The sequence below is a fragment of the Myotis lucifugus genome, unplaced genomic scaffold, assembly GCF_000147115.1.
Source record: "Myotis lucifugus unplaced genomic scaffold, Myoluc2.0 scaffold_8, whole genome shotgun sequence".
In the NCBI taxonomy this organism is placed as follows: Eukaryota; Metazoa; Chordata; class Mammalia; order Chiroptera; family Vespertilionidae; genus Myotis; species Myotis lucifugus.
In genome coordinates, this window is record NW_005871056.1 from 8,328,247 (window position 1) to 8,338,170 (window position 9,924).

The 9,924-nt window shown below is 46.0% G+C and overlaps 1 protein-coding gene across 7 annotated transcripts in view; it reads left to right on the plus strand.

The window, feature by feature from the left end:
• Nucleotides 1-2,231, plus strand: part of IL20RB (interleukin 20 receptor subunit beta) — a 42,054-nt gene extending 39,823 nt beyond the window's left edge. For all 7 annotated transcript variants that reach the window (XM_023749573.1, XM_023749572.1, XM_023749575.1 and 4 more), the window contains one exon: nt 611-2,231. In XM_023749573.1, coding sequence (XP_023605341.1) covers nt 611-693 — 83 coding nt within the window. In that variant the 3' untranslated portion in view covers nt 694-2,231. The remainder of the gene's footprint in view (nt 1-610) is intronic.
• Nucleotides 2,232-9,924: the final 7,693 nt, after the last annotated feature.

A 9,924-nucleotide genomic window follows, 5' to 3' on the forward strand; every position in this document is an offset into this window, starting at 1 on the left:
CTGCCACTCTTCGGAGTGGTGAAGGGGAGGCCAAGGGAGATAACCGCAGAGGTACCTCCTGAATTTGGTGGTGAGCAGGTTAGCAATGGTCGGGGAGTGTCCCTCTGAAAAGTTGGTACCTGCATTTTTACAACTGGCTTTGATTATGCATTGGGGTTCCTGGGAGAAGATGGCAGGAACATGAAATATGAGTAGGGAATGGATTTGTGTTTCGGGAGCGCCATCTCTGGACTGGGCACCCTGCTAGGTGCTGTAGGTAGAGCATCTCAGACCAGGTCGTTATTTTCAGAGCTCACTGGTAGAATAAAATTAGACTTTTTATTTTTTATTTTTATTTTTTTTACCAGAATTACATTCTGGGCTTTTATGAGGCAGGGTCCCAGAGAGAGGAGCACTGATGGAGCTGGGTCCCAGCAGATCTGCTGTTCAGGGGACTGGGAGACATCTCCGTAAATGCTGGAAGGCCCTGATCTAGGAGTTAGAATTGTTTTGGGGCTTTTTGCTGCTTAAAAGTTAATTAACCAAATAATTGGGATTTTGTGATAGTGTTACAACTACTATTTTAGTACTACTATTCATCTAATAAGTATTAATGGGGATTACTTTTCAGAAAGTCACCAATTCACCCCAGAAGTTAATCAGCTGCAGAAGGGAAGACGTGGAAGCCTGTGTCACTACTGTGCTGTCTTCTGAGGAACTCTTCAGGACCTGATCGAGGAGGCGTGGGGAAGGGCCCAGATGAAGCTGAGAAACCTGGTCTGCATGGCACAGGGGGAAAGGCTGTGCTTCTGTGTTTCTGTTTTCCTCCAAGGACAAGAGAAGTCAGAAGAGCCTACTGTGTCCATTTCTAGAAGCAACTGTCAGAGGTAGAGTGGTTTGGCAGACAAAGCACTGAGTGGGGGCAGATGTGCCTGCAGAACTGGATCTATCTGCCATCCACCAGCTGAATGACCCTTGGGAAAGTGACTTGTTCTCTCTGGCTCTCAGTTTTCTCATCTACAAAATGGGTGGATTAAGTATACAACTGTTATACCATATATATCCAGCACTGGCAGAGCTGTAGGGAAATTGGTGACGCTGTACATTGCAATTGGTGCGGCTCTTCTGAAGAGCAGTATGTTAAAGTATAACAGGCATGATCAGAGACTCTATACACCAAGTGGGTTTGGAGATCCCACTTTCCTAGAGGAAACCTTGGAAAGGAAAGGAAGGATGGGTACAGTGGTGTTGGTTTCACTTTAAGCCAATGCCTGTGCAGAGGTGAATGGCTCAGCCTACCCTACAATGAAACTGGGACGTGCAGGAATGCTGTGAGTACATGAAATACTGTAAACGGTAAATAGTGTGTGCACATTGAGGACAGCAGCTAAAATGTATGTGTATGATGAGACGACAACACAGAAGGACGTCAATAAGTGCGATATTTGCTATGTTCCTTTTTCCTGTAGGGTTGTTAAATATAGAACTAAAAGTAGAAAGGGGTCACCTTGGGTAATCGTTTTGGTTTCTTCCAAAAAAGTGATCTTGAGGGTTCTAGTTATATCAAGGACCTTGAGTCCAGAGAGGCCACTGAAGACAACCTTTGGTCAGGAGGTGTAGGGGCGACCTTAGGTCAGGGATGGGGCAGGAGAAGAATAAGGGGGCAGCCTCTGGCCACATGAGAACTCCAACTGAGGCAGCTGGCCAAAGCCTCCCCTGGTCAGGGGGCTCCTGGGTCTTCCCGGAGGTCTCACTCTACAGGGAATCCCTTTGGGGATCTCTTTTCCTTAAGAGGCCTGCCTCTGGAAGCCTCTTCCTTTTCCTCTCCTTCACTAGGAGGGGAGAAGAGGGTCAGAGAACGAATGGAGAGGGGAAGTTTTTTTTGGCAAAGTGATTGATGGGCAAGGCCTGTGCCTCTCCCTTCTTAGCCCCCACCCCTAACAGCTCTGGAGCTTCTGAGCTGATTGTCTCCATGCCCACTTCCTGGTCCCCTTCCAGCCAGCCCAGTGGGGACCATCTAACTGCCTCAACCAGGTGTTTCCCCCTACAAGATAGAGGCCTACAACCATTTCTTCACCTGGTGGGGTTTCAAGTGATCAAAGGATGGGATCTCTCTAGGAAGATGAGATACTTGAAGATCTTTTCCTTTGTACTATTTTGTATGCTTTTGTGTTGTTTGACTCTTTGTGAAGGGTATTTGTTAATTTTATATTTGGCTTACACTGGAAACATTTTCATTTTACAAAAATAAAAACGATTCTACTTCACTGAGCACCACATTCCTTCTTCCCTCTTCCCAGCCTCTCCACTCTGGCCACTGTCCCTCTGTACCTGTCCAAGTTCAGGACCCAGAAATGACCCATGACTTCCCTTTGCTTGAGTCTCTCTCACAGTTGTCCCAGGGCCCATCCATTCTTGCTGGTATATGTGGGTATACAGAGTTCTATTGATTATTCTGTTGTTTTCTCAGGTCTCCAGAATACATTCATTGAAGCCCAAACACACCCGACACTAAGCTAATCGCCAGAGGGGTTGCCTTCTCTGTAGCTGGTTATGTCCTTCTCTCTCCTGGAGCACTATGTCCTGACACCCCAGGCCTCCTTTCCCCCCTTCCGGGACACTTTAACAGTAAAAAGGGGCACAAGTAATAACTCCAATAGGATGACAATGGAAGACTGACCATGTGTTGTAGTCCTTGTTATTGATCAACCCAGTAGAGTGTGCCTGAACCCAGGATCAAGCCCAGCTTTCTTAGTCCTGCCTTCAGGGTCCAATAAACAAAAACCCCAAAAGGAGAATCTAAAAGGAGCATCCCAAAGGAGAATCTTGGCTGACATCAACTGACAATAAATTGGAAAAGTCATGAGTCCATAAGGATACACAAAACAGCAAATGCTAATACAATGAATTCTCAAAAAAGGTGAGTAAGAGTGCATTTATACTTAGTCTTGTTATTCAATCGTGTTGGGCTTATTGACTCACTGTATCAATGAAGAATACTAGTAAATGTAAATATACCAATCAGAAGCATTTTTCTCTATCACCATTTCCAGACCCAAGTCAGACCCAGTGTCACCTGAACGCTTGCATCAGCCTCCTCACCAGCTGCTCTACTTGCAATCTTTCTGCACCTGCCCATCGCCTGTCCTGCCAGGGATTCCATGGCTAAGTTCTTTTAAGATCCTTCTACAGTGGGGCCGGGCTGGTGTGGCTCTGTGGTTGAGTGCCGACCTATGAACCAGGAGGTCATGGTTTGATTCCTGGTCAGGGCATATGCCCGGGTTGCAGGCTCGATCCCCAGTAGGGGTCATGCAGGAGGCAGCTGAACAATGATTCCCTCTCATCATTGATGTTTCTAGCTCTCTCCCCCTCTCCCTTCCTCTCTGAAATCAATAAAAATATATGAAAAAAATAAAAGATCCTTCTATAGTGGGTGGAGGGAGGCAAGGGAAGGGAAAATGAGAGACATCTGTAATATGGTCAACAATAAAAAAAATCCTTCTACAGAGGGATTGTAGACTATCTGCCTACCTAACCTCTGTGCTACTCCACCCCAACTCTTAAAATTTTTTTACCTTTGTTTTCTGTGTGCTTTATTTTTCCTTAGGCTAACTTCCTGTGGGTGCAGATCTCTGTTTCCTTTCAATCCGGTGTGACTCACTTCCTTCAGGGAAAGTTCGCCAGTTGAGCCCACCTGGGAGGATCTCATGACGTCTACGGGTGTCTGGCGCCACCTTGTGTTGAGTGCTGGAAAAGTCTTTCTTCTGTTCCCACTCGGGGAGATAAAGGAAAGCTCAGACAAATTTCCTGGAGTGAGAACTCAATTACAAAACTTCCACGGGCGTGGCCCCTCACAAACCTTCACTGTCATTAGTGGATTTAGAGTTCAGGAGCTGCAATCTCCTCACTTGTGTTCATCTGAAAGTTAGGGGCTTCCCTCTGCTCACAGAGCTCTTCCTGCTGGGGCCTTGGCCTCTGCCTCACTCTCCTGTCTTTCCTCTGCACTGCCCTTTCCTATCTTTTAACTCCCCCTCCCCCCCACTTGCTCCTTTGTGTATTCTTATGGACTCATGACTTTTCAAAAAATGCTTCTGCTTGCTGTATTTACATTATATCTAGCCTATCCCTGGGCTAGACTGACTTTCTGGGGGTCTTCCTCAGGCCATGAAATAGGACAAGGAGTCATGTTGAACTACTGTGAAATTTGGAAATGCCATACAAGAGTTGACTTAAAATCACAGTTTTCTCTTGCTGGCTCAAGGCTTCAGGTCCTCAAGCACTTATCAACAAAGCCTGGAAAAACCCATCCTTCCCAGGGGCGGGAGCACCACATGTGGAAGCAAAAGGAAGACACAGCCCTTCCTGCCTCCTTCAGTGAGAGGCTGCAAAACCCCATTAAGGACCTTGGAGGAAAAAACTGAGCTGGAGCCTTCTCAGGAACCTGCAAAAAGCCCCAAGAGCAAAAGCACAAACCCTCCTACTGTAGAGGAGGTGTAGGCCCCTGGTCCTTTCATAGGACCCCATTGGGGAAATTTTAAAAAACCACTTTAAAAAACCTGATTGTTGGAAAAATAAGTGCCTGTACAAACCACAGGAACTCCCACATTTTCCTCTGTACTTAAACCACTTATCTGCAATGTGGTCACACACCTCTAAATTTCCGGGAGATGCCAGTAAGGCTTCTACCAAATTGCTTCAGCGTAAGATGAAGCCTACAAACATCAGCTTGGGTTTCTAGCCTTAGCAGATCATACCCCCAAGTAGGCCCTCAAATGTCATCCCACCCACGTTAACCACGTGGAAGGGTTTTCTCAGATGAGGCCTGTTGCACTGAAGTTAACTCACCACTGTCTCACCTTCACTTTTGAGTCTTGAAATTGGAAATAGTTCAAGATGGAATAACTAACTCCCTCTTCTCAGATTAAGCCCAGATTATGGATGGCCAATGGGGTGGAGGATTACTGTATTTCAAATGAAGATTCTAATTTAGCAGATGGCAGCAAGTAGATGCTGAAATTTAAAGATGTGTAACTGTAAGCAGCTTAGTTTTAATTTATGAGATCAATTTTTTTGTCAGGTAGAAGGATTTGTCTTCCTCAGTTGTTCCTGCTTGCTCCTGCAATGCTCAGTGTTCCTGCTTGCTCCTGCAGTGCTCAGTGTTCCTGCTTGTTCCTGCAATGCTCAGTGTTCCTGCTTGTTCCTGCAATGCTCAGTTGTTCCTGCTTGTTCCTGCGATGCTCAGTGTTCCTGCTTGCTCCTGCGATGCTCAGTTGTTCCTGCTTGCTTCTGCAATGCTCAGCTGTTCCTGCTTGTTCCTGCGATGCTCAGTGTTCCTGCTTGCTCCTGCAATGCTCAGTGTTCCTGCTTGCTTCTGCAATGCTCAGCTGTTCCTGCTTGTTCCTGCAATGCTCAGTGTTCCTGCTTGCTCCTGCAATGCTCAGTGTTCCTGCTTGCTCTGTTTGCTTGAAGGCAAAGGCTCTGGACAATGTAGCTGTGAATAGGCTGTGGTGATCTTGCAGGTATGTCACAGCACCTAATTAGAGCTCATGGCCACCCTATTGAAGTGGAGGGGGATGTAAGCAATGGCGCTAACTGGCTCCTGGGCCTGGAGAATTCCCACGGCTCCCATGGCTTCCCAGCCTTCTCTATTCTCTTTCTCTTGTTTGTTCAGAAGAGATTCTTTCAGCTCTCCATTGTCTCACAGGAGTATTTCTCTCTATTTGTGTATATTTTAGTTTGCTCACGGGAGGGGGTGAGTTCTGTGTCCTATGCGGCTGCCCTCTTGGACCTCTAAATGTTACCACTTTGGAGGTGAGCTTGTCCACTCTATCTCACTCTATTGAATGACTGAGTGAGTTAACCTGGGGCTGGGCCATATCACACCATCTTTATGGACCAATAATGAAGAATAAACCTTCAGAGTAAGCTGATGACATGCAGCCCAGCGGGAGAAGGAATGGGTCTACATAGGCTGGGCTTCAAAGTTCATGTAGAAATGGAGATGAATGTACTCCATGCGTGGCCAGAGAGTGGGACCCATGCTCAGCAATGAAGCTGGGGTTGAGGCTGGTTGTGTGGTCTGTCCAGTGAATGGAGGCTGACAGCACTCCAGGAATGTGCTGCTTGCCCATGGTGCAGAAAGCAAAAGGGGCATTTTTGTAACAAATGGGAGCTGGTTCAACAGTTTGGTTGACTTAAATATGGGCCAAAAGGCAGTCCACAGTGAGAAAATTAAAAATGCCCTGGCCAGGTTGGCTCAGTTGGTTTGAGATTTGTCCTATATACTGAAAGGTTGCGCATTTGATTCCTGGTCAGGGCACATGCCTAGGTTGTGGGTTCTATCCCTGGTCAGGGCACATACAGGAGACAACTGAACAATGTTTCTCTCACACATCAATGTCTGTCTGTCTGTCTGTCTCTCGCCTTTCCCCTCTCTCTAAAATCAGTAATCATGTCCTCAAATGAAGATTTAAAAGAAAATGGCTGACCTCCCCTGGCTTAATGTAGAGGAAGGAATTCAAAGGCTTAGGAAGACTGGAATGTGGGAGTGGCTTTATCATTTAAGACCTACTCACCCACATGGGCTGGTCCAGAAGACAAACCTTTTCCAATACTGTAAAGAATAAATTTGTGCAGGAGGCCCAGCATCCTTGAAGAGCTCTGTGACCACTCTTCTCAGCAGTCTAGGCCATACAGTGGGAGCTGCACTCATTGAATTGAGAAACCTAAAAGCAATGGGAGCAATTGAACCTGGAGCCAAGTGATGACCTGCACCAAAGGCAAGGTAGACATGGTTAATGTAACGGATAACCAAGAGTCAAAGCCGTGGTCAAAATAATGGGACTCACACAGATCTATGACATTGGCTAGTTGGCCATAAGGTTCTTAGAAGCCTACTAAATTTTCACTTGATCTGTGTAAGCAGAAAAGTTCTAGATCAAGTGAACAAGAGTCTAATCTGATTCATAAAAACAGAGTCATGGCCCTTCAATCAATCCCCAGACTTGAGAGCTAGTTTACAGACCTAGAGCCCCTTGAATGAAGGGAGGCTAGGTCCCCTTTAGGAAGGACCCTGGTGTGTGTTATGTGCCATTGAGTTGGCTCCAACTCCTGGAGACCCTGTGAATGAGTGATGCCCACAATGCCCTGTGCTCAGCAGCCCTGCTCAGCTCCTGTAGACTCAGGCCTATGTCTTCTTTATGGAGTCAACCCATTTCAAGTTTGGCCTACCGCTTTCCTACTGTCTTCTATTCTCCCCAGCACTATTGCCTTTTCCAAAGAACCCTACCTTCTCATGATGTGCCCAAAGTAGGACAGCGTCAGTTTTGTCATTTTTACCTCCAGTGATATTTCAGGCTTAATTTGCTCTAGGATCCACTTGTTCGTCTTCCTGGGTCTCCAGTTCGCCACCAGCAGATCTTGGGATGTATTAGTCTCCAAAGTTATGTGAACCAATCCCTTATAATTCTCCCCACTCCATCCATGCACTCCCCCCCGCCCCCCAATATGTAGTCTGTTTCTGTTTCTCTGGAGAATCCAGACTAATACACAGCTGCAGCTTCCCTCCTTAGTCTCTGGTTTTCCCAGACACTGCTGTCTACTCTGCATTCATAGTCCCTTTGGCCTCCTCAAAGTGAGCCCGGCACCCACCCTTTTTGTTCTTCAACAGCAGGGGACACACATCAGACACTCTGCCTGGAATCCTAAGTTGAGTTTTAGAGATAAACTGCCCCCTTCACACCCTTTCCCTGAGGGCAGTGAAATGCTGAGCACTCCAAAGACACCCTCTTTATAAATCCTTTGAAATGTCCTACAACTTAATCATTTTTGTATCCTTTCAATGAGTGACAGGTACAGTATTTGGATATTATTTTTAGGTTTAACATCATGTTATATATTGAAGAGGTAAGGAGGGAATAGCATCTTTGCAATGAGACCAGGAAACTATTAAGCATGAACAAGTTTATATGAAAAATATTGCTATTGGAAATAAAAAGACTATGAATAGCTGATGAGAGATGATTGAATTAAAGATAAAAAAGAAATTAAATATAATACAGCACCAAAAGATGAAGAAATTTTAAAAAAATAGATAAGAAGTTGAGAGTCATGGAAGATAGATTGAGAAATTTCAACACACATCCACAAAGAATTCCTGAATGAGAAAACTAGTGAAAGCATAGGAGAGGAAATGGATGAAAAATATCCATAATTAAAATAAAATTCCAGTTCAGCCCTGGCTGGTGTGGGTCAGTTGGTTGAGCATTGTCCCATGCACTGAAAGGTTGCCAATTGCATTCCTGGTCAGGAGACTTTTTGCATCTTCTGGCCCGTGAGCTCAAGGCACCTGTTATTGGGTTCAGACACATGTTAGGTACAGCACACAGTGGGTGCTTACTCCAGCAGTTTTTCTAAGTGTTGAAACTTGGCGCTGGACCCTCCTCTGACTGCTCCTGTGATTGTTTTAGGAAAGCTGTTACAGACAAAATAGGCCAAATTGTTGAATTCTGATTCCATATATAAGATAGAAAAGACAGAGCAGATTATATATTGGCAGTTTTTACCCCCTCTTCCCCAATCCCAGACTAGATGAAGCTGAGGAGGAGGCGCAGGAAGAGGAGGAGGAAGAGGGCAGACGGGGAGGAACTAATGGAGAAATAGGGTCTCCAAAAGGGAGGCCCCCTGCCCTCCTCTGGGGGTCAGTTATAACATATGGCGGTGCTATTAAACTCTCCAATAAAGTTTGGGGACTTAGGAACAGAGGGGTTAGAGATAAACTCCCATTTGGAGATTTGGGGAACAGATACCTCACCTTTTAAAATATGCTCCAAGGTGGGCCTCTAAACCTAAAGGCCAAGGTAAGAAGAGAAAACATCTCCAATGACTAGGTTTAAATATAAAATGCCTGACTTTCTCCAGGACTGACCACGGTTACATTTTCTGCCACCAGGAGGAATGGAGACTCCAAATAAAGGTAAAATTGAATTATGCAACAATAAAAAAAATCATATCACGAACAGCTGTATTCTTAGGCTGTTTCCATTTTTTTTGTTTGTCACTTCAAATACTGTTGCAATAACTATCTTTGCACACTTGTGTGAGTGTGTGGAGGACAGATTCCTAGGTCAGAGGGCACGTGCGCTAGAAAGTTGGATTCCAAGTTTTGATTCTATTCCCCCATTTCCCTTTCTCCACTTACCTGGCTTTATCCTGAGATGGAATGAAAGAGTTATGGCTTCAATTTCTCCCTCGGCCTGCCAAATTAAGATATTTAAATATGAAGCGTAGGTCTATCTATCACCAAAGAGGTGTGGAAAAGTGAATATTTGCTTCCCACCCTGTCCTCTTCCGAATATTCGTAAATAATTCTGTCACAGGCATTGTTTGGCTTTTCCAAGTGCTTCCCAAGGAACCGGCCTAGCTAGCTGTAATCCCCAGACTGCCACTAGGTGTCAATGTAGCTCTTGGTAGGTGCCAACTCGGAGCTCCGGTTAATTTGGTTCAGTCCCTGTGGAGCCTGAGCGTCCTCTCCAGCAAAATAACAAATGTCCGTTGTCCGGGGCACTTTCTCTGGGAAGGACTCCAGGGAGCTCGGGAGTTTGCATACGAAGCCGAGGGAGTGGGGGGCTTCTGATAATGATATTCAACGCCTAATGCAGTCGCTCACAGGCAGAGTGGGGGTCCTTCCCAGCTTTGATATATGAGATTATTATGGGGAGTAATGCAGGCCAAGGGGCTGTGCCGTAGGATTCCTGTGTGAATTGAGAGGCTCTGCGCAGCAGAGATGGTCGCTGACATGGAGGGGAGAGGAGACGAGCCACGGGGGTGCCAGGGCAGAGGGCTGCCCTGAAGGGCCAGGCACTCTCTGAGTTTGTTCTCAGTGGTAGTGGGTGGGGCCTTTTCCCCAGATGCAAGTAGAGGCCAGAGAAGATGAGCATTTTCCCT